The following is a 24,836-nucleotide window of genomic DNA, read 5'->3' on the forward strand; positions in this document are numbered from 1 at the left end:
TCAACCTCCAATGTTGTTCTTCAAGAGTTGCCTACCATGCTTGCTAGATTTTGTCAACAACTTGATATAAACTAGGGTCATCTGGGAAAAGGGAACCTCCACTGAGGTAATGCCTCCAGGCCAGAACTGATTGATGACAGAGATAGGTGGATCTCTGTGAATTCCTGCATAGTGAAACAAAAAACGCTGTCTCAAAACAAAACAAACCAAAAGAAAAAAGGAAAGTCCCACCAGACTGGTCTGTAGGCAGGTCTTGGTGGGGGGCATTTTCTTAGTTAATGATTGATGTGAGATGGTCCAGCCCGCTGTGGGTGGCACCACTCCTGGGCGCATGTTCTTGGGTTGTACAAAAGAGCAAGCGGAGTGAGTCATGGAGAACAAGCCAGTAAGCAGCACTTCTCCATGGTTTCTGCCTCTGCTCCTGCCTGCAGATTCCTGCTTGAGCTCCTGCCCTAACTTTACTCAATAATAGACTAGAACCTGTAAGCCAAATACACCCTTTTCTCCCTGAGTAGCTTTTGGTCATGGTATTGATCACAGCAATAGGAAGTAAACTAGAACACCCACCTAATGAGACAGAATCTCTTACTGGGACGTGGGGTGCAGGTAGGCTTGCAGCCAGCAAGTCCCAGGGATGCTGTCTCTGCCTCCCTTCCCTAGTGCCTGAGTTACAAGTGCATGTGTTGTACAGCACTGCCCTTTTAGCCAGACTGCAGCCATCTTCATGAGTTCAGCCCTGCCCGCTTGCTGAGGATCATCACAGCTGGGCTTCTTGATTCTTGACATTCCTTCCTAGGAGGAACAGGGTGGGAAGTCTTAGGCTCCTCACTGAGAATCTAGCGACTCCTACTAGCCGGTTGTGTACAAGCTGCCCTAATTGCTCATGGCTTCCAGGGAGGACTAGAGGGTACTGTCTGGGGAAGAGTAGGAGAAGAGGGCACTCCATCTATGGGACCGTGGGAAAGTCATCATTCATGCAGAGTACAGACTTTTCAGTGCATCTGCTTTGAGGTCACCCATGCTCCTCTGGTGACCCCACCCATGAGCTCACCCGTGTTCTGTAAGTAAACCTGATCAGCACATTGATTTCCTAGGGAGAACTTCTGAGGAATTGAACTTTGGTTTATCATTCGGAGCTTAGAATGGGGGAGAGGGGGTTGGGGATTTAGCTCAGTGGTAGAGCGCTTGCCTAGCAAGCGCAAGGCCCTGGGTTCGGTCCTCAGCTCTGGAAAAAAAAAAAAAAAAAGAATGGGGGAGAGTAGGCGTTGCCTCGTCCCCACCACACCCAGCTTCTCACCTGGCGGCTGGAGATTGCAGTTCAGGTCCTCATGCTTGTTTCTAGGCCCTTTATCAACTCAGCTGTCTCCCCAGACCTTGTGTGTGTGTGTGTGTGTGTGTGTGTGTGTGTGTGTGTGTGTGTGTGTGTGTGTGCACCCCTCTCCCCCACTTTGAGACAGGGTCTCCATATGTAGTCCCAGTTGGCCTTGAAATCACAGAGATCTGCCTGGTTTTTGCTACAGCTATTGCTGCAATAAAACATTCTTGAATATTTGAGAATTTATATCTATGCAGGAAATATTGAGGAATAAAGTAACTGGATCAAAGGTATAAAAATTAAAAATGTTTATTTTGCCAAATTGTCTTCCAGTAGATTGTTTCTATTAATAGTGTCCATAGAATTCATATTTAAGTCTTTTCTAATTTCAAAGTTATTTTTATTTAGTGATAAGGAAGTGTTTTCTCATTTTGTTGCTCATTTGTAATTTTACTTCTTTTTTTTTTCCTTCTTATTTTGGAGATGGGGGTCTTACAGTATTTCCAAGTGACCTCTGACTCTTAAACTGAAATGGGCTCCCTCTCAAGTAGCTGGAATGGACCACTGGCCTGGCTTATTTGAGTTTTGTTTTTCCTCAGAGAATGGGTGTTGATTGATTTTGCCTTTTGCTATTTTTTAAATCTAGTATTTTTTTTTTTTACAGGTTGATGTGCAGTACCTTCTAAAATATGAATAACATCTTTTCATTGTAGTTGTTGAGTGCATTTATGTGCTGATGCTAGGGATGTATTGGTACAAAATACAGATTTTATAATCTAGTGGGATAGATATTGAACAAATGGTCTGATGCCTGTCTTTATTGTTGGGGGCTGGAGTCCTCAGGGAGGGTGAGTGGCCATTGTAGGAGGAGACCAGGGTCATAGGGAGCAGGGACAGCAGTTTGGAGATGTGGAAGATAGCTGGCAGATCGTTGGTGGCCCCTTGAATGTGCAGTCAAGTGAACACATCAGGAAAAATGGCTTCCCTGAGAAGCCAGGCTGGTGTTCTAGCTGGCTTAGTTGTCCTTTGGGCTGGTGGCCAGTTTTGGGTTTGCATATGTTACACAGGTGTTTTAGGTGATAATTTTCATATTGCTGTGCAGCCAGCTTCCTTTAAAGAAGAAGGCTTGGTAGCATACCGTCTTGACCTTTTCAGTTCCTAGGGCAATTTCCAAGCAATAGTTGCATAATTTCAAAACACCAATCACTTCCCTATGGCATGCCAAGACTTCTTACAGCTGCCAACTTGAGGCAGAGCATGTGTTTTGTTTACACTCAGCATTTGAGGTCGGGGTTAGTTGTTTGTGCACAGTTTGTGAGTTTTCTGCCCCCATGTCTTGATTTGAACTCACAGCATAAAGCCACTTTTCAGCATAAGGCACTCTAAATCTCGAGCTTAGTCAGTTGCCTGATAACATTTTGACAAATTTAAAGAACAAGAGACTCTGATAGGGTCTCTTATAATCCAGCTGGCGTTGGCTCGTGGTTATGCACAAAGTTCCTGTGAAATTGCACACATTCCATAAAGGTTTTGCTTAAATGTTAAATATATTCTGTGGCTGAACAGACTTTTAGATTCTCTATTTTTCAATCTCATAAATTAAATGATGTTTTGGTTATAGAAGCTTGAAATTCACACTCGCAGTTAGTATTTTTCGATTCCTGTTTTACTAGATGAGTAGATTGCATCTGGCCATTTTATCCTCAGAAGGTAAAAATGCTGATGAACAAAGTTAGAGAATCGACTTGTGTGCAGTAGCCACACATTAGGAGAATAATTCATTGATTAAAGCTTAGCAGCAGATAGCCAGTGTTTCTCTGAACTTGCTGAAGATTAAAGAGAAAATTCTTACAATGCAGCTTGTTTTTAAAGAGTTGACGTATATCACATGTCCTTATCAGATTTTGTTCTGTGTTCTGAGAAAAGGCTGAACTGAATAAAAATCCTTTTGAGGGCTGGAGAGATGGCTCAGAGGTTAAGAGCACTGGTTACTCTTCCAGGGGTCCTGAGTTCAATTCCCAGCAACCACATGGTGGCTCACAACCATCTGTAATGAGATCTGGTTCCCTCTTCTGGTACACAGGCAGAATACTGTATGTATAATAAATAAATCTTAAAAAAAAAAAAATCCTTTTGAAAAAGTGACAAGGGTGCCCGACCGTTGCTCAGTTCCAGCATGGCAGCGAGCCTCCTTTAGGATGCTTACAGTCCATCCTGTCTCCACAGAGAACCACACGTCCTTATCTATTCTTCTCTTCTTCCTTAGTGGCGTCATCTTCAGTGATCCTCCCACCGACCGCCCTGGGCTACTGCAGGTGCATGCCACTGCCCCTGACCACTCATTTTAGTACTGTTTGCAGCCCTGTCCCAACACATCTCAGAGCTCTTTGGTGACATCTTTTTAGGTCATTCATGTCATAGTCTTTAAGGTTAATTTCTAACTTTCAGGCTGATCATGTAGTATTACAGTGTTAACACATTTGCCAATGTACTTCAGTGTTTACTAATTTACTTGTATTATTTAATTAAAAAATAGTCATTGCACTCATTCTCACCAGTGTTTTGTTTTTCCACTTACCTCTTGCAGTAGTTTTGTGCTGAAAGGTGGGTAGAGCAAGTTGGCCTACCACACACTGAGCTTTGCACAAACTGGAAATTTTGAAAACTCAAAAGTTAGACTAAATTTGAACTTTGCCCATAAGTGTGAATAGTGCCCACTCTTTTCTCTCCCTTTCTCCTCTCCTTTCTTTGCCATGGACATACTTTTTAGTTGTACATTTCTGTATTTTAAAGAGATTATGTTCATGTGGTTCAATATTAAAAAGACAGAAATGCTTAGCAAACCACTTACAACTTACTGTGAGGACTCTCGTCCGCAGGGATATATATATATAGTCTGCCCACTTGTGAATGTTGCCTTAGCCCTTTCAGGGCACTGTGTTTGTTTGTGTTTTTCAAAATTTCATCCTCTTTTACTAAAATATAATTAGCATTAAAATATTCTGCCTGTGTGTCACTATAGGTGTGAGGTACAGTTTTGAATGTTCAACTTTTTAAACAAACTCAATTCCTTGGGAATGAGTACCAGTTCTTTCAAAAAAATTTAGTCACTTAATTAAACGTTGTCAAGGGATTAGCAGATATAATAAATATAGAAAATAATATATGAATCCTTGGATGTGTGCTTATCTTAATACAGATCTAGGTTGATAAGAATTATCTGTCTGAAAATTTAAGTCCCCCAAAAAGTCTTTATGCAGATTTAGTACTCAGTGGTTCAAAAGACAAAATAGAACATCAGGTCTGATTCGAGCATAGGATAAATTGTTGAGCAGCATAAAAGCACTGTAGAGCAGTTTATATATTGTATGACATCTATTTATATTTACTTAATTTTGAGACAGTTCTCCTCTGTAGTTTAGGCTGGCCTTGAACTCCAGTTCTTTCTGACTCAGCCTCCTCAGTGCTGGGGTTACAGGTATATGCCATTACATCTGGGTGCTCTCTTTTGCTTTTATTTACTTTCACTTTTCATTATGACTTTAGAAAACTAAAATATAGCACTTCCTTTCTCCTTTGCCCTCTTTCCCTCCTGCCCCGTGTTGCTTCTGCGAGGCCTTCCCATGCCCCCCAAATCCCTCTCAAATTGATGGCCTCTTTTGATTATTGTTACATAGAAAAGTGCATAAATAGATAAATACACTTGCTGAGTCCCTTTGGTGTGTGACTTGTGTGTGGATGATTTCCGGGCTGACCACTTCGTATTGGATGACCAGGTAGGGGTCATCCCCAGGAGGGCTATTCTCCCTCTCTCAGCAGTCCTCAGTTGCCTATAGGTTTTTGTCTATGAGTGGGGCCCCTTGAGAGTTCTTTGTTCTGTGTCGTCATGTATATTACATTATCACTGTTCAGGCCTTGTTTCGGCAGCCATATTGTTGTGATATCATGGGTGAAGCTTCCCTGTCATTTCTAGGACACAGTCTCAAAGTCTGCTAGCTCTTAACCCTCTTTCTGTCTCCTCCTCCTCAATATTCCTCCAGCCTTAGATGCAGGAGTCCTGTTGTAGCTATATTAGTTGGGACCAGGCTTCCTACAATCCATTGATTTCTGCATATGACCTGTTGTGGTTTTCAGTAGTGATCTCCATTTGCTGTAAAGAGAAACTTCTTTGATGAGAGATAAGAGCTCCACTTACCTGTGAATGTCAGGGTACATTTCAGAATGAAGGTAGGAGTTACGCTGATCTAATAAAGTGATGGTAGTAGATTTTCTTACAAGATCATGACCTCACTAGCTCAAGGTAGTTGCTTAGGTTTCCAGTACCAGGCATGATGTTCCTCTTGTTGAGTGGGCCTTAAGTCCAATTAGACAGCAATTAGTTACCACCAAGATATGAGTGTAGATGTAACCAACTTTCTTATTAAATAAGAAACAGAACCAATGCAAAGAAGAAAGCCAAGAGGTCAGAGCTAAGAGCTAAAATCTTACCCTTCTCCTGCAGTGGTCCTACCTCTCCGAACCAGAGCTACCCCTGTGTTAAAGTCTTTATATAGAGTTCCTGTTCTGCCTTCTCATTGGTTGTAAACCCAACCACATGACCGCCTCGTCACGGCCTGTCTGTATAGGCCTCCAGGTTTTCCATGATTGGTATTGAGATTAAAGGCATGTGTATCCAATAATGGCTGTATCCCTGAACACACAGAGACTTACCTAGCTCTGCCTACCAAGTGCTGGGATTACAAGCGTACGCCACCACTGCCCTGCTTTCCTATGGCTTGCTAATAGCTCTGACCCCCGGGCAACTTTATTTATTAACATACAAATAACATTTTAATACAAATAAAATATCACCACATATGAGTGCTGCTCCTGCACCCGTAGGGATAGCTTGCTATGGTGGTCATTGTTAAAATTCACTATTGTCACAGCTGGATTGGCTATTGGTTGCTTTCCTCCCGCAGCGGCTTGGGTAGTACTTTTTGATACTATGAAAGCTGGGACCACTGGAAGGAGGCTTGCAGGTTATTTCCAGTTCACATCTTCAGAGTCCTGTGTGTAAAGCATGTGGTGTCTTCAGCAGTAGGGACTATCTTCAACCTCTGAGAGGCAACCAAGGGCAATAGCAATGGCCTTTATTGTTTTGGGAGTCACTGACTACCCTGACCAACAACTCAAATGGAGGTTTCTCATGTCTAGTACCGCATGTGCGGGGAGTATCGTAAGCTCAAGTGGCATATCTTCATTTAAGGTACATACACACACACACACACACACACACACACACACACACACACACACGCTTACATGTGTTGTGTGTGTATAATTTTAGGTGAATGTAAAATAATATGATTCTTTAATGCTTCATCAAATATCTTTGGTGTTATTTGCCCTTCCTCTCTCCCTCGCATTCTGTATTGATGTCCCTTCCCTCCCATAAAAACAACCCCCCCCCATTTTCTCCCATTTCCCCCTGTCATATCACCCGGATCCTGCTCTTCCTTCCTCTAGCCCCTGCCCATAATTCCTCTTTACTTCCTGGTTTCTAAAGTAACTCCTGGTTATACTCTTACTGAAGATTCTGAATTAGGAACTACAGTTGAGAGAGAACATGTGGCATTTGTCTTTCTGAATTTGGGTCACCTCATTCATAATCTTTTCTAGTTCCATTTACCTACAAATTAATTTAACTATTTTTTAACAGCTGAGTAGTATTGCATTGTGTATATTTGTACCATCACACTTGAAAGGTGGAGGCAGAAGGTTTAGGAGTTCAGGGTCATCCTTGGTTGTATAACAAGTTCAAAGCTAATTTGGTCTACATGAAACCTTGTCCCCAAAGCAGGGTGGGGCTCACTGGTCAGTTACCATAGCAGAGTTCATAAGCTTCAGGTTTAGCGAGATACTATCTCAAAAAAATTAAGGTGAAGAGCAGTCAGGGAAAGATGCCTGATGTCTGCCTCTGCTCTCCACACACCCACAGGAACAGTACATATACCACATACAAAATTAAAAAAAGAGATCACAATAAATAAGAAAAGAGTACCCATGCTTGCTTGACTATGCCTATGGTAACTTTGGAAAGTCACAAAAGAAACTAATAAAAGTAGCTTCTGGAGTAATTAGGATACTTTTTGCTCTTTACCTGTCTTTTTCTTTTTTAAATGGCTTTAAACAGTTATTGAATTATATGAATAAATTAAGAATGAGCTTTAATTTGTTTTAAGAATAAATTTAATTCATTAAAATTCATCTAAAAAGTAAAAATATGTACAAGTTGCAAGTATAACACAATTGATAAGTGTATCATTTTCTTATTAAAAAATTCAAGTCCTTTGAGTATTGCAAAGAAATTTGTGGACTGAAAGATGTGAGCAACTGTATAGAGTCTTCCTCAGGGCTGGGGATGTAGCTCAGGAGTAGAGCACTTGCCCAGCATGGGCAGATGCTCACAACCCTGATCCTGCATGGGAGAAAGGAGGAAGGCTGCCTCCCTGTCCCTCCGTGCCTGAGAGCTCACTGTCTCTCTTCCCCATCCTTTTGCACAGGCTGGAGGAGTAGCAGGTGCCTCTGTTGACTTGATCTTATTTCCTTTGGACACTATTAAGACAAGGCTGCAGAGTCCCCAAGGATTCAGCAAGGCTGGTGGTTTCCGTGGGATCTATGCTGGCGTCCCTTCTACAGCTATCGGATCCTTTCCTAATGGTAAGGGTGTTGATCCTCACACTGCGCAGAAGCCAAGATAATGGGTTTATATTCAGAATAATTAAGATGTACATACAGAAAGTTCCTTATATATTACAGCTGATTTTCTGGATTTATGTTTTGTTCTTTGATTGTATGTAAACAGAATGCAGAGATTGTTATAGATTTCATTCCATTTCATACAAAAAAAAGGATAATCTTTTAAAAATGGCTTTGCTGTTTAAATCCTCAGTTTAGAATCTTTAAAATGTTGCTTTTTCATCATAATCCTGTAGAGTAGTAGTTTTTACCTTGCCTGCACACCAGAGTTCTCAGGAGGCTTTATAAAGGTGTGTTGTCCTCGGTGACCCCAGTGAACAGGTGAGGCAGAGAGGCATTGCTCCTCTTAAATTGCTGTTAGATGAGGAAGGTGCTTCACTGGGTTGTGCTGGAGACTCTCCTGCCAATGCCTGTTGTTTGGTTTTAAAGTCTTGTGACTTTTGGTATTTTCATTTGCTAATTAGGATGATGTATTTTTATTTAATCTACTTCTGAGTATATCTGTTTTCAGTCACTTACCTGATTTTAATTGTTTACCAGTGGGTGCTTTATTTTTCTTTTGGATTCTTTTTTTTTTTTTTTTTTTAAAGATTTATTTATTTATTATGTATACAGAAGAGGGTGCTAGATCTCATTACAGATGGTTGTGAGCCACCATGTGGTTGCTGGGAATTGAACTCAGGACCTCTGGAAGAGCAGTCAGTGCTCTTAACCTCTGAGCCATCTCTCCAGCCCCCTTCTTTTGGATTGTATTCAGGACCTTGCACATACTAAATATACAGTGTTCTCCTGAGGTGTGTCTACTTTCCATCTCCCAGTTCCTGATGGATGCCTCTAATGCTCACAAGTGAACTGAGCTAACTAGCAAAAATGATGTACAGCCTGCATCCACAAAATCATGGCTCTAGGGGCTTCTTAAATTCTGGGTTCATTTTCTCTCTTTTTCCAGGATAATGAATGAATATGTTAATCTGATGCTCACGTGCCCAGTCTTTAAACATAGCCTTCACATGTAGTGCAGAGAAAAAGTAATCTTTCCATCTTTCTGTTGTCAACTTCACTTTCTTCTCCATCCCCTAGGAGTCACCCTGGGTTACCTTTGACTCCTAGTCTGTCTTAATTCTTTGAGTATTAGCTAATGAGCTGTTGTTGAACCCCCATTGTGTAATGCATGGACAAAGGTACAGGGTTGTCCCAAACAGAATGGCCTGATCCACAAGGAACTTGAAGCCACCCAGATGCCAGTGGCCCACCTGCAGAGATTGGGGTGTGTCCAGGACACTTGTGGTTTAAAACTCCAAGGCGATCCTCCTCTGTAGATAAGTTTGAGGACCTTTGAGCAGGCAATCTACAAAGCAATATGCTCTGTGCTCATAGCTTTTGGTGACCAGTTTTTGTGGCTTTTGTGGCTCATCCTCATGTATTGCAGTAAGGGCTCAGGCATGTGTGACATCACCAGTGATGTATGTAGTACATGATGCTGCGGTTAAGCTCACAGGACTGTTTTACATTCTTCTCCAAAGCATTTACATATAGAACATGATTTTGAATTTGTGTGTGTGTATGTGCACACACACACATGCACAAGCATGTACACATGTGTTTGTGTATCTGTCTGTCTCTGGGAAGGCTATGTTGAAAATCTTTTCCTTTTATTCATAAAGTGCAGGAAACAAAGTCAAAGCAAAGCCTTCTAGAAATGGGGTTTTATAGCCTGAAGTTTCTTGGTCCTGCCCGGCAGCAGCCGTTTTTATAAAATAATCACTCAGAGGCTTAATATTAATTACAAACTGTTTGGTCTAAAGCTCAGGCTTATTATTAACTGGCTCCTTCATCTTAAATTAACCCATTTCTATTAATCTTTGTATTGTCACGTGTATTGCCTTTTGTTATTGGTTAAGACTCTGTGTAGTCTGAGTACAGAATCCCTTGTAACCATAGATGGCTATGGACATTGCTGAGAATCAAGCCAGCACAGGTGAGGGGTTGAGAGGGAGAGGGGAGCCTTTTGAAGAGGCCCATTCCTTTTTAGGCAGGAACATAGCAGAGGAAGGCCCAGTCTGGCTTTTGTTCTTGTGGGGGCGAGGGCTGTGGCTAGCCTACCTCCTCTTCCCTTCTTCACTCAGAGCTTCTGTTAGAGCTGCACTGTGTCATCATTTCCAACTCTAGAGCCTTTTTGGATGCTACCTGTTTGGCAGGGGCTGGAACTTACATTTCACCAAAGTAGCTATAAATGACAATCTTGAGGTACTTGATGATGGGACCTGGGAACCTTTAGCTTCCTCCTTTCTCCTGGGGTGGGGCAGGGCTTAGGGGGTATATGCACCCACAGAACATACAGCTGAGTGCAGCAGAGGGACATGGAGTGAATGAGCCAAAATTGGGGAAGCAGTGTGAAGAGCTACATGTGGGAATAGACCAGACGCAGCTACATACATACGTACGGCTGTTGTGTTTGTAATTAGGCCTGTGAGCAGCCCGTGGGCCCTTCACACACTGGTTGACTTTGGGGAATGGTTTCCACTGTCGGGTTGTGTTCCTGAGTGTTTAGTGCTCTCATGTCCTTCAGAAGATGAGTTTGTTGTCCACTTATCCTCTGTGCCTTGTCTCTTCTGGAGAGGTAAAGACATCTCTTGATTGATAATACACAGGAAGTTTTAAATCCTCTTGTGCAGCTCTGATTACAGCAATAGAGGCAGCTTTCCGCTGATTCCCACTTTTCTTTTTGTTTCTTAGATACAGTCTCATTGTGTAACGTGGCTGTCCCGGAGCTTACTATGTAGACTAGACTGGCCTCAAACGCACAGAGGTCAGCCTGCCCTGTCTCCAGTGTGCTGGGATTCAAGGTGTGCACTGCCACGCCTGGCACTGACTTCTGTTTTTAATGAAATTGTTGATTGTTTCCGTGTTTTATAAAGATGATTTCAAGTAGGGAAAAGTAGCATAGCTACTTTGCATAATCTGTAGTAAACATTGTAGCATTGACATTTTACTTAAGGTATGTGTTTATGGTTTTAACCTATGCATAACTCAGCAGCTGCTTGTTTTTATGACTATATGTAATGCTATTTTGGGTCTGTGAAGCCCACAGTCCTTTTTAAGAAGTTTGCTAGGAAATGAAGCAGGGCAGTGCCAGGCTACCTGTTGAGTGCACCTCAGATAGGGATCATGTCTTCTGTATTTCTCCAAGTCCAAGGTCAAAAATGTAGTTCAGGTTTGATAAGTTCTGCAAGAGGGTGGAAGAAGGTGTGCGCTTGCCAGTTCTTATCTCACACTGTAATTATTATTGTCACAGCTTTTGAGAGACATTCCTAAGTAGGTGAGATATTTATTGACATTGAAAAGATACTTTTGTATTTCAGCTGCTATGTTTTTTCTCACCTATGAATATGTGAAATGTTTGCTGCACACTGACTCGGCTCCACACGTCAGGCCCATGAAGCATATGCTGGCCGCCTCTGCAGGAGAAGTGGTAAGCAATGGGCGATGTGAGAAAATATTTCAGAAATGTGAGTGATGTCTGGGTTTGTTGGTGCAGGTAATTGTTTCATTTTTAAAATTTAGATTTAACTGATAGATAAAAATTAAAAATTGTATCTTTTAATGTAATGTTTTAAAATGTACATATTGTATAATGTTATTTATATTATTTATTTATTTTGGTGCTGAGGATCAAATTCAAAGCTTTTAAAATGCTAGACAAACTGTATCACAGTATCTGATTCTGTTGTGTAATGCCTATATCAGAGTACACATATTTATCTCCTCAAAATGTTTTTATGGTGAATTTTATTTTTTAAAGCCCCTCCCCTTTGAGTGAGGTGGTATTACTGTGTTCAAGACCCAAATTGGTAATCCTTCTGCCTCAGCCTCCTGAGCACAAAAATTACAGGTATGTGCCACCACACCAGGCTTTAACAGTTCTTTTTGTGGGTATGTGTGCATTTAGGTGTGTGTGTGCTGTGTATATACAAGTGTGCCTGTGGACCTGTGCCCCTGTATGCAGCACCAGGAGAGGACGATGTTGGGTGCCCTGCTCTATCTCTCTGTTTTCTTCCCTTGAGTCAGGGTCTCCCACTGAAGCTGGAGCTAGGCTTGTGGCTAGCAAGCCCCAGCCATCATCCTGTCTTCATCTCCAGCAGTTCTGGGCTCACAGTGCATGTGTTACATCCAGCTTTTTAGGTTGATGCTAGACCCTCAAGCTTGAGTCATCTCCCTAGCCTCCACTGTTTTGGGTTTGTTTGTTTTAGTTATGAAAGTGGCAAAATCCCAATAAATATGAATGGATTAAACATGACAGTTAAAAGATAGTCTTATGATGTAAGAAAAATCCATTGTATATTATTGTAAGAGGCAGCCATAAAATGTCATTCTACAGATAGAATTAAAGAGATGGAAGAAGATGTCTGTATAAGTTTGGTTGGTGTTGTTTGTATTAGTGTAGCTGAGTTGGAGCTACTTTTCTCAGAATGGTTTCAGGTAGTTAGTCACAGAGAAATTAAGGTGGAGTAGAGTAGCAGCTGTGGTTATGAACAGACGTGTGGTGCAGGGGCAGGCACTGTGGCACATTCTGGCCCCTGTGTCACTGCCTGTTGGCTTATGGTGTTGACCCCTGGCCCATGCCTTCTCCAGCTCCCATCCTTCCCTCCAGCTTCTCTAGAGTCTGAGTCCAGTTGTGTGTCTCTGTGGCGAGGGCTTATTTTGGGTAGGGTGTGAAGAGACACCATGACCACGGCAACTCTTATAAAGGAAAACATTTAATCGAAGTGGTGGCTTACAGTTCAGAGGTTCAGTCCATTGTCATCATGGTGGGGAGCATGGCGGTGTGCAGGCAGACATGGTGCTGGAGAAGTAGCTGAGAGTCCTACATCTTGCAGGCAACCGAAGTGGATTGTATCACACTGAGTGAAGCTTGAGCATATATGAGACCTCATAGCCCACCTCCACAGTGGCACACTTCCTCCAACAAGACCATACTTACTCCAGCAAAGCCACACCTCCCAGTAGTGCCACTCCCTTTGAGGGCCATTTTCTTTCAAACCACCACAGGGTTCTAGGATCGAGTGTGTGTGTGGTTCTGGGTGAAGGCTCTAGGTACAAGTGTGTGTGGCCCTGTGGTGAGGGTGCTAGGGTCAAGTGTGTGTGTTCTGTTTAGCATCATTGTTAAGAAACGGTTACCTAATCTGAGTTCATAAAGATACACTTGTGTTTTCTCATGCACATTTTATAGTCTTAACTCTTGTACTTGGGTCTTTGCTACATTGTGAGTTGAGTTTTGTATATGGGCTTGTGATCTAACTTAGTTTTTTTTTTTGTTTTTTGTTTTTTGTTTTTGTTTTTTTGAGACAGAGTTTCTCTGTGTAGTTTTGGTGTCTGTCTTGGATCTTGCTCTGTAGACCAGGCTGGCCTCGAACTCACAGAGATCCACCTGGCTTTGCCTTCCGAGTGCTGGGATTAAAGGCGTGAGCTACCACCACCCAGCCTTTGTCCTTTTTTTTAAAGTTTATTTTTATTGTGTGTATGCATGTAAGTGCAGGTGCCATCATATGCATGTGGCGAGGTCAGAGGTGTCTGAAGATCAAACTTAGGTAGCTAAGTGTGTGTGATGTGATGGCTAATGTTGGTTGTCAACCTGACATGGCTAGGAAGAACCTCAGCTGAAGAATTGCCTCATTTAGATCACTTGTGGATATGTCTGTGGAGCATTTTCTTGATTGCTAATTGATGCAGGAGGGCCCAGCCCACTGCAGGACGTACTTTACCTAGGAAGGTGGCCTGGGCAGTATTAGAAAGGTAGCTAAATGTGAGTGTGGGAGCAAGCCAGTAAGCAGCGCACCTCCATGGCCTCTGCCTCCAGGTTCCTGCCTGGAGTTCCCACCTTAGCCTCCCTTAGTGAAGGACTATCTGTAGGATGAAATAAGCCTTTCTTCCCCAAGTGTGTTTTGTTCAGTGTTTTATCACAACAGAAATCAAACCAGAACACACAGCAAGCATAACTACCTGCTGAGCTATCTCACTGGCCCCTAACTTTATTCTTTGGGATGCAAGTATTGAGTTTTCTAATACCTTTACTGGAAAGACTCTTGCTCTACACTGAGTGGCCCCAGAGTTCTTGTCAACAGCTTATTGGCCATGAAGGTGAGATTTGTTTCTGGATTCTGAGCTCTGGCCTATCCCTGTGTGTGTCCTTGCATTAGTACTACATGGTTTGAGTACTATAGCCTTGTAGTAAGTCTGGAAATCATTGAGACTTCTCCAAATGCTTTCTTTTTCAATATTGTTCTGGCCTCCTTTTTCTCTTTCTTCCGTCCTTTTCCTTCTCTCTCTCTCTCTCTCTCTCTCTCTAATTTATTTTATTATTATTTTTGAAGCAGGGTCTCACTATGTAGCTCTGGTTAGCCTGGAACTCAATATGAAGGATGTAGACCAGGCTGACCTCAAACTGCTTCCAAGTGCTGAGATTAAAGGTATTCACCACCGTACCTGGCATATCCTTTTCGTGTGTGTGTGTGTGTGTGTGTGTGTGTGTGTGTGTGTGTGTGTGTGCCTGTGCAGGTATGTCAGGCAGGCACTTGTGGATATGGAAGCCAAAAAAGGGCATTGGGTCCCTCAGAGATGGCTTGTTATGTGGGTGCTGGGATCTTAACTCTGGTCCTCATGATTGTACATCAAACACTACTGAGCCATTTCTCCAGCCTTAGATCTCTTGTATTTCTGTGTGAATTTCAGAATCAACTTTACATTTCTTTAAGAAAGCAGAGAGGTACTACATTTGATTCTATAAATTAATTTAGGGAGTTTTGTCATTTTAACAATTTATTAATTTAAAATCAATCCACACTTAATTAAAAAACCCTACTAACTTTTTGTTTTAGGCTTAAATCAATTCTGATTATGTTTTGACAGACCTCATTGTATGCAGTTAATTTTGAATATTTTAAATGATGGAAAATTGTGTGTGAAGGTTTAAATGCATTTAGGGTTGTTTTTATGATAGTTGCCAATTTTATTTATTTATTTATTTATTTATTTATTTATTTATTTTTGTATATGTATGTTTATATGTGGATGTGTCGATGTTGGTGTATGTGCTGGCAAGTATGGACATATATGTGGAGACCACAGGTCCACCTTGGGTCATGATCCTTGAGATGTTCTTCTGTTTTTGGAGACAGAGTCTCTCACTGGGCCTGGGGCTTTGTTGGGCTAGGCTGCCTGGTCAGTGCTATCCAGAGATCTGGGTGCCTCCACCTCTGGAGCACTGGGCCTGGCATTCTGCATGGGTGCTGGGGTTCAAACTCAGGTCTTAGTGCTTGTGAGGCAAGTGTTTCACTGAATGACCCTTGCCCCAGTTCCTCCTCTGTTATTTTACCCTCCACCCCAGCATGAATCCAGAGTCTGGCATGTGGTAAGTAGTACCCTACCACTAAGCCACACCCACACATAGCCTGGCCATTGTTTTGTAATGGCGTGCTGTATTGTTTGGCTTCAAATATAGTTTCATAAGTTGTTCATTTGACGTGTATTTCCTGATATGTTGTTGAAAGCAAGAAGCACAATAGAACTTAGCCATTCACTTCATTTCACCTTGACCTTATTGCCTGAAGACCTTGTTGCTAAACTTTATTCAGTCGCCGCACTCCTTTGAGTTTACGGAAAGATTTTATAGAGGTATGTATTGGTTGCTGCTGTCTGCTGTGGCCACCATAGTAATCTAATTCATCTGAAAGCAGGAAGAGTTTATTTTGACTCATGGTCTTAGAAAGTTTCAGGCCGTCATGGTGGTGAAGGAATAGCAGGACAGCTCAGTTGATGGTGCCAGGAGCCTCTGGCACCCAGGTACAGAGAGCGAGGCAAGAAGAGCCAAGAGCAGAGGCAGCCTTCAAAGCCCACATCTGTAGAAGCTGTTGTGGGGCCGATGCTTCTGAGATCTGTAATTACTCTTTTTATTGATTGGAGCTTTTCAATAGAATTTTCTTGTGCAGACTGTTGGACATCGGGGGACATTCCTGATTCCTTAGAATTAGGAACCATGCAGCCGTAAGAGTGACTACACAGCATTAGGACATGCATAGTTAGTATTCTCGTAGGGGTTCCTCCATGACTCCCAGAGGGGCTTAGGAGGAGAACTGACCCTCAGGGGTGCAGGAACTGAGGCCTTGGGGCCTGAGACATCGTTCTATGTGGATTTGTAGTTGATTTAAAGCTCCTTTATTGGGAGTGTGGCTGGAAAGATAGCTCAGTGGGTAAGTGCATGTACTACTCTTCCGAGGACCTGAGTTCCATTCCCAGGACCCACATCAGGCACCTCACAGTCAGATGTAACTCCAGTTGTAGGACCTGACACCTTTGCCCTCTGTGGCACCTTCCCTCTCCTGCAAATGCCCACACATGACACATAGTTAAAAATAGTAAAAAATATGTGACAGTAAAACTCATTTATTTTGTTAACAAGTTTGCTATATTTTACTTAACTGGCATAGATGATCTCCAGGCCCGCCCTTCCTGAGGGCTATCTGCTAGTTACTGGGGAGTGAGGGCCACCCTCTTTTGAGGATGTGGCACCGGTGTGTTTCCCTTGTTCTGATGGGTGGTGCCACACTTGTACATGTGTGGGCATACGACTCGACTTAGTGGCTTATTAAAAAGACCTGTTAAAGGAACAAATGGAGCTTAGGGGCAGATACGACCTTATTTCCTACATGTCTGAATTTCTCATGAAAAAATACAAATTTTAAAAAGTTTGCCAGATTTCTCAAGTTTATGGAAGTACTATTCTGAAGTGCTAATAGTCTTGGAACTTAATTGGAAAACCCCTGAAGTTCAGAATCAGTTCTGTCAAATTGTTTAACAAGTATACATATTGCTTCCTTCCTGGTTTAGTGTCTTGTTTCTATTTCACAGAACACCAACTCTGGGGTTCAGTTTCATGTAAATGTGCTAAAAGTAAGAGAAAGAAACAAGTGGACATAGGGGAAAATACAATTTCATGTGTAAAATAAAAGAGACAGAAAATCCTTCTTAGCAGTCATTGCTCAGAGCTGCAGCAGCCTGGCTCATAAGGAACAGCTCGGTGCGCAGTGCTAGGCAGCACCTTCGTTTTGATCCAGGCTTGTTGTGTATGCCGCAGACAGACCCTTAGAAACAATGCCGTGTTTTGTTGCTATTGAATATATCCACAGTTTCTTTGTTGTAGCGACAATAAAGGCAACTTGGAAAGAAAAGAACACTGCCACAGTAATAAGCATTCCCTGTAGCTATAGCAGCCACTTGATTAAATGTTAATGATGAATCAATATGACTTTAATCACAACCTTCTGCCTTCTGCTTCCAATTTGGAATGCAGAGAAATCGATCAAATAAGATTTAATATGTAACCACAGCAAGAAGAGTCCCGTTTGTGCCATTTTTATTAGGAAGTTTGCTGTACCAAATCTCTAAATCCCTGCCTCAATTATGTCCCAGCCCAGTTTTCATCACACACAGAACAAGCCCTGTGAGAAGCAGAATCCATAATGAGGTCCAAGGCACGGCAGCTTTCCCTTAACGGTGTGGGCACCGTAATCTAGCAGTGGTGATGCTCTTCAGTGGTTTTCAGATTTTACTTTTCTTGAATCTTCTGCTTCTTGGAGCTTGGTTCCTGTTACTTTTAGAAATGGAAGGACATTGAAAGTTCTTTATATTCCAAAAGGAGCCCCATGTGAATTAAATGTATGCACAATGACATAGAGGTCCCCCACATGGATATGCTGGTTGATTGTCCTTTTCAGGTCCATTCCCGCCTAAGACTGAAACACCCAGGAGATACATTAGATCTTGTTTTGTACATGCCATTCTGTCCCCTTTTATCAGCACTTCTCCAAATGTGACCTAAGGAGCGCCTGCATGGATGCAGCTGCCTGTGTGGCAGGGGACAAATGAAGGTTTGGAGACGGTCGTGGGGACTCTGCAAGGTAATCGAGAACCCCAGATGGTGCTGCCTTTTATGGCCACATACCCAGACTGGTTATTTTTGAGGGTGGAACAATACTCATATGCATAGACATGGCTTTTCTGTAAAAGGATGTTGTGTGAGTGTTGCAGCTGGCTCTAGAGTTTTTTTAAAGGCCCATGCTGTTGTGGAGTCTTGTAGCTAAAGACACTTTCTATCAAGGCTTCCCTTCTCTAGTACCTGAAAGGCCGCTGGACCTGCCGAGTACCAGGCTCTTATTGGATATGGTGTAGTTAAGCTTCCACTAGATGATCTTCTTGGCTAAGAACTTGAAGGATGTTTCTCAGACACAAAGCTTAGAGCACATGCTGGTATTTGCTGTGTTTTCCCTAGTGGGGATGGATGTGAGCTGTTCTGTTTGTTCTGTTAGTAACATAAATGAACAGGAGATGGTTTAGCAGTTATAAGCATGTGCTGTTCTTGTAGAGGACTTGTATTTCAGTTCTAGCATCTATAATAAGCTGCTCACAACCATCTGTAACTCCAGCACCAGGGAATCTGGTATTCTTCTCTGGCCTTTGAGGGATCCTGAGTCCATACATATGTATGAGCACATAAATAAAAATTAAAATGAATATTTGATGTTAATTATGACCTTTAAGAACCACTCAGTGTGGTGACATACACCTTTAATCCCAGCACTTGGGAGGCAGAGGGAGGTGGATCTCTATGTGAGCTGGAGGCCAGCCAGGTTTATAGGGAGACCCTGCCTTAAAAAATAAGTAAGTAAGTAAGTAAATAAATAGAAAAATAAAACAGCAAGAAGAAACATTGAGCAAGGCAATAGGAGAAAAGTTAAAAACTTAAAATTTAAAAAATTATTTTATTTTATGTGTAAGAGTGTTTTACCTGCATGTGTGTCTGTGCATATCTGATACGGATCTCAGAAGTGGGTGTTGGATGGTCTGGAACTGTACTTAGATATGGCTGTGAGCCACCAGGTGGGTATTGAGAGCAGAACCCAGGTCCTCTGCAGGAGGAGCAAGCACTCTTAACCACTGAGCCATCTTTCCAGCTCCAAGTTAAAAACTTTTGAAAAGAATTTTATATTTTGGATTATTCATGATAGATGTTGAAATAGTTATAAATATATGTGAACCAACTTTTTTTTTTTGAGTTTGAATCTCACTATGTAGCCCAGGCTGGGTTAAACTGCTTCTCCTGTCCCAGTCTCCTGAGTGCTGGATTCCGGACATGCACCACCAGGCCAGCTTCCTGCAGTTGTAGTATTTTCTAACTCCTTGCTCAGTTGTGTAACTGAGTCACAGGGCAGAGGGGAGTGGACAGCAGGATCTGCTCTCCTGGGCCCCAGGCAGTGTATGATTGGTTCAGAGGGAACTCATCATGATGCTACAGGGGAAGCTGCTTATAGGTGAACAGGAACAGATAGGAATGTGAATTCTACCTGCAGATTTATGCAATTAGAAGCTAAAACAGAACCGCTACCTGCCTGACCTCTCTGAAATCAAACAAGTGCTTTTTCTCATTGTTGAATGAGAGCACATGCTCAAGGACATCTTTCCCCTGCTTTCTGTGTGCCTGGGAACCCATTTTTTCACATGGTGCATTACGTATATGAAGTAGGCAGACTTTTATTTCTTCTTAGCAATTCTATTTTTTAAAATATAATTTTATTATTTTGTGTGTGGGTGTTTTATGTGCATGTATGGCTGTGTATCACATTTGTGCAATGCCCTGGGGGCCAGAAGATGTTGGATCCCCTGGAACTGGAGTTATCAATGGTTGTGAACCACCATATGAGTGCTGGGAATTGAACTTGTGTCTTCTGCATGAACAGCAAATGCTCTTAACCACTGCACCATCTCTCCAGCTCCTCTTTTTAAAAAATTGTTTGTTTGAGACAGGGGTTCTCTGTGTAGCCTTGGTGGTTCTAGAACTTGCTCTGCAGACCAGGCTGGCCTCGAACTCAAAGAGATCTGCCTACCTCTGCCTCCTGAGTGCTGGGCACGTGACTTTTAGCAACTCTCAACCATAGAATTATATAAAAAGCTGTTCAGTCAAAGTAGCCCATGCCTGTTACCTTTTGTGTCTCATAAGAGGGCTTTCTGCCCTTTCTTAGACCATGTGTTCATTTTTTGACTGTTGTCACACTCCTCTCAGTTCCCTCCACCTTTGCTGTCCTTGCCGAACATTATGGATGTAGAGCTGAGTCTCCCATGTCTAGGGTGAAGTAGAGGGACAGAAAACGGGCCGGAGACACACAATGTCCTCAAGTGGTCCAGAAGTTTTTTTTTTTTTTTTGTTCTTTTTTTTTTTTTTTTTTTTCAAGACAGGGTTTTCCCCTGTGTGGCTTTGGAGCCTGTCCTGGAATTTGCTCTGTAGCCCAGGCTGGCCTCGAACTCATAGAGATCCACCTGCCTCTGCCTCCCGAGTGCTGGGATTAAAGGCCTGCGCCACCCCTGCCTGGCTGGTCCAGAAGTTTTAAGAAAAGGCAGTTCATGGTAGACTGAGAGAACCAGGGAAGGAAAGTGTAGTTGATTTTGTCTGGATTGGACTGAGTGATGGATGTTGATTTAGAAAGGGTCTCGTAGAATGTGTAATTTTTGAGTCTGATGGATTTAACTAATTTACTTTGTGTGCATGTGGTATGCATGTATATATGTATGCATGTTTGAGGGCTCACATGTGAGCCCTAGTGTGTGCATGCATGTGGAGGCCTGAAGTTGACATTGAGTGCCTTCTCTAAAGCCCTCCACATTATTCACTGAGGGAGGGCTTCTTGCTGAGCACGGACCTCACTGATTCAGCTAGTTCAGCTAGCCAGCTTGCCCCAGGGATCCCTTGTCTCTGATTCCTGAATGTTGAGATTATAGGCAGCCACCATTGCCTACTCAGATTTTATGTGGGTTCTGAGGATCTGAACTCTTGTCCTTACCCTTGCACAGCAAGCGCCTTATCCACTGAGCCATCTCCCCTGCTCCTAACTTCTTTTATTTTATTTTTTAAATGTTCTGTGTGTTTGTGTTTTGCCATGGACGTCGGGTCCCCTGGAACTGGAGCTACAGACAGTTGTGATGCCATGTGGTTGCTGGGAATTGAACCCAGGTCCTCTGGAAGAGCAGTCAGTGCTCTTAACCATGAAGCCATCTCTCCAGCCCTGCTCCTAACTTGTTTATAAAGTAGATTTTATTGTATGTATTTAAGATATATACATTGATGTTATGGAATGGGCATAGATAGTAAAATGGTCACTGTAGTGAAACAAGTTAACATAGCTGTCACCTTATATAGTTATTGTTTTTGTGGTAAGAGCAGCTAAAATCTCATTTAACAGGAATGCCAACTACCATACAGTTTTATTACCTTGCATTATACGATGTGATAGTTTGTTGAGTAGAAACAAGACAGTCTTGGAGAGCTCTTGCTGTGCACTTTCAAGTTCCTGATGGTTAGACTGTAGTGTGAGGGGGCCATCTAGGTGACGAGGGACTGCAGGCTAGAGAGTCTGCCAGGTCTGGTAAGGAGCTTGGATTGCATTCTTCCATGTTCCGCATAGAGGAGTGACAGTGATCCCAGTTGTGCCTTCTAGATCATTGTCTGGCAGCTGTCTGGGTGAGGAGAACATGGTAAATCAGAGGTCACCAGGGCCAGAGTGGGGGCTATGGAGGAAGACAGTGAACTCCAGAGAGGCTAAAGAGGAATCAGCAGAGAAAGGAATGTTTTCTAGAAGGGCTTCTAAACAGTACTTCTTCAGTGTGTTTGTTGACAGATGTGTGTTGAGTGCTGCTGGAGAACTCTAGCAGAGCTTACTGATTCAGTACAGTCCACACCACCCCAGTCTCCTCAGCTGTCCCAGGCACCTCAGACCCAGCACACAGGCAAGAAAGAAGAAGAGGTAGGGGACGGTCAGGGCTCACCCTGGCCTGGCACCGCCTACATGTAGTGGTGTAACCTGTGGTTACTCACTAACGGGACGTGACTGTGCTAAGGATCCTGAGGGATCTGATGAAGGGTCTTGCTCCTGTCCTCTAACCTTGCAGGCTTTGCATCTTGTAGATTCTCCCTTTTCTAACACTGTGCAGCTTTAGTTCAGATGGCGTTGGTTTGTGATCCCAATGGCATTGTTCGGTGATTAGCTGTTAGTTAGAATACAAGAAGGAAGGGAAGCTGTGTTGACTTTGGAACAGTATCGGTTTCTGGAAGACAATTAAGTTGAGCTTTATATAACAACATGATGTTCACACATTATGATGAAGTTGAAGGAACTATTTGGAGCTGCGAGAGTGTAATGTGGCCGGTCATTGCCTGTATGCTGTGTATAGGCAAATCGAGTCCTTCTTTCTAAGGACAGCAGTGTTAAAAGAGGTTAGGGTTAGCTACTTTTGTGTGAGCCTGAGGTTTGTCAGAGGCAAACTCATTTTTAAGACAATACTGGCTTGTGAAGGTGACTTTTCCCCCTAATGCCTACCAAGACTTGGCCTCTGCTAGCCTCCTTGTTGGTTAGAATACAGTTCTTGGGAAGGTAATGCCTTGGTCACTAATTTGCCTTGGTCTGTGGCTGTGTGATTTCCAGTTTGTGTGTTCTCCCTATAGCTGGTACCATGCCAGGTGCTGGGAAGCAGAATAAGAACTGTTAATCCTGTTTCTGGGGAGCATATAAAATAAATGAGTGGATTCATTCACTGAATGGCCAGGGACTGATTTGAGGGCTTGCGGTGTGGATCATATATTTTCAAATTATAGATGGGAGTCACAACTGTGACTTGTCCACATATTCACACCTCCTTCTTGTGTGTGTGCGTGTGCATGTGTGTATGCTTGTTGTGCACACTGTTTCTTTCCTGGAGCCGCTGCTCTTTCCATCTGGACAAACAGGCGTGCATGCTGCTCACCCTCAGTTCTTACAGGGATGAAATAATGCAGCATTAGGCAGCACTCAGCCTTGCCTCTCACACAGAGCACGGTAAATGTTATTCCTGGTTCCATGCCACATAAATTTCTCTGTGACACATTTTTACAGTTTTGATATAAGAATACAGAAAAATTAAACTTAAAAAAGTTGAGTGCCTTGCTGAAGATTTCTTGGCTATGTGTGGACAATAGCACACCATGGAGGATGATTAATGAGGCCAGTGTTTCTGTGTATTGCCAGGAGCACCTCTGTAGAGGTTTCTGCTTTTTTATGGTGTGTATAAAAATGACAGAAGTGGAGATGAGAAAGTACAGGACTTGGGTAATGAGCATTCAGATCAGGTGTCCATCTGACCTTATCCTGCGTTTCAACCTCCAGGGCCAGACAGCCTGCACCGCCTGTACCTGGGCTCAGCCTGGTGAGTGTGCCTGACCCTTGCCCACCTGCACTTTACCCAGTCCTCATACCTAGCCCAAGACCCACAGCTAGAGCCAGGGCCCAGTCTGCTGTGTCTGTATCAGACGTACAACCAAAGATATCCATATGCCCAGGTTTCATTAAAAATAAACAGTATAAGAGATCAAGACAGCACCTCACCCCCAATCCACCAGTCCTGTAGAAATGTTCTCCAATGAGAATGACCTAGATGAACCCTAGGAAGGAGGGAAAAATAACACTAAGGATCTTTGAAAAGGCCATAGGGAATCATATTATTTTATGTTTGCCTAAAATTATACATTGTGTGTGTGTGTGTGTGTGTGTGTGTGTGTGTGTGTGTGTGTGTATGTATGTGTGTGGCTTAAGTGAAGTTATGCCATTTAGATGACAATGTTCCCTACCAGAGCCATAGACTGTCTAACAAAAACTCTAGTACAGTTCATGAGAAACCTTCTTTTGAGTTGTTGGTCAGGGGAGGACTCCCCAACAATGTAGGCTATTGCTCTTGCCCTTCTTTGCCTCCCAGAGGGTGAAGGTAAGACAGTTGCTAAAGACACCATGCACTTCGGACACATGACTTAGAGGAATTGAACTGGATCTTTCCCCAGAGCCGCCTCTTTGAATACCATAGTACCAGAAGGTGATATGCAAGCTACCAAGGGAAGAAAGTAATAGTCTTACACATCTGTGATGCCTATGACCTGCCGCAGTAACCAGCATGGCAAACTATTTCTAATCGTGGTAGTAACCAGCAGCTGTATAATGGACTTAAGGCCCAGTTAACAGGAGGGAAATCTAACCTGGTTCTGGAAACACAGCCAGCTGCCCAAGGCTAGTGAGGTGGTGGATCTTAGAGGAGAATCTCCTACTGCCACTCCTGACCCATTTAACTTCTGTCTGTACTGGAACTTCTTATCCTCATACCCCTGAGTAATGTAGCTTTCACCCTCTCATCAAAGAAGCTGCTGCTTTTTTTAAAAAGCAGAACCAGACAACTGGTCAAAATGTAGAGGACAGCTGACAGTGAATGCCCAGCCCTGTGGATAATCCACAACACAGCCGTTAAGTCCAAGGCTCAGGGGACATAGCGGAAGATGGGGTGGAAAGATTGTAAGAGCCAGCGGACCAGAAAATCTGCAGTAAAGTTGTGTCTTCTAGACATGACAGGGAAGCTCCATCCGTAAAAATCCCAACAATATGGCTTCCTAAACAGTGACACGACCAGTTGACATGCTAATGTGGATGGGGGAAATCTCATATCGCCCCACTCCTAGACAAAGAACTACATGTAATCAATGACTCTAGAGAGAGGGAGAATTAGTATTTTTAAGGGATGAGTCTCCTAATAAGTTAGTTCTCAACATACACACAGCAAAAACAAACCAACAAACTCCCCAAAAAGTCATTTGAAGCAAAAAATACAGATTGTTTTGTTTCTTAAAATAAGAAAACCAGGTTCTAGAACTTACTGTTTCTCT

At 42.8% G+C, this 24,836-nt stretch overlaps 1 protein-coding gene across 7 annotated transcripts in view; it reads left to right on the top strand.

Moving 5' to 3' along the window:
- Positions 1–24,836, top strand: part of Slc25a26 (solute carrier family 25 member 26) — a 124,668-nt gene that overhangs the window by 5,947 nt on the left and 93,885 nt on the right. For 6 of the 7 annotated variants that reach the window (XM_052721762.1, XM_052721767.1, XM_052721763.1 and 3 more), the window contains exons 2-3: positions 7,861–8,017; positions 11,419–11,528. In XM_052721762.1, the coding sequence (XP_052577722.1) occupies positions 7,861–8,017; positions 11,419–11,528 (267 nt within the window). The remainder of the gene's footprint in view (positions 1–7,860; positions 8,018–11,418; positions 11,529–24,836) is intronic. The other variant, XM_052721768.1, reaches the window with a different exon arrangement.

Source organism: Peromyscus californicus, unplaced genomic scaffold, assembly GCF_007827085.1.
Source record: "Peromyscus californicus insignis strain IS unplaced genomic scaffold, ASM782708v3 Scaffold_6__1_contigs__length_162567912, whole genome shotgun sequence".
Classification (NCBI taxonomy): domain Eukaryota; kingdom Metazoa; phylum Chordata; class Mammalia; order Rodentia; family Cricetidae; genus Peromyscus; species Peromyscus californicus.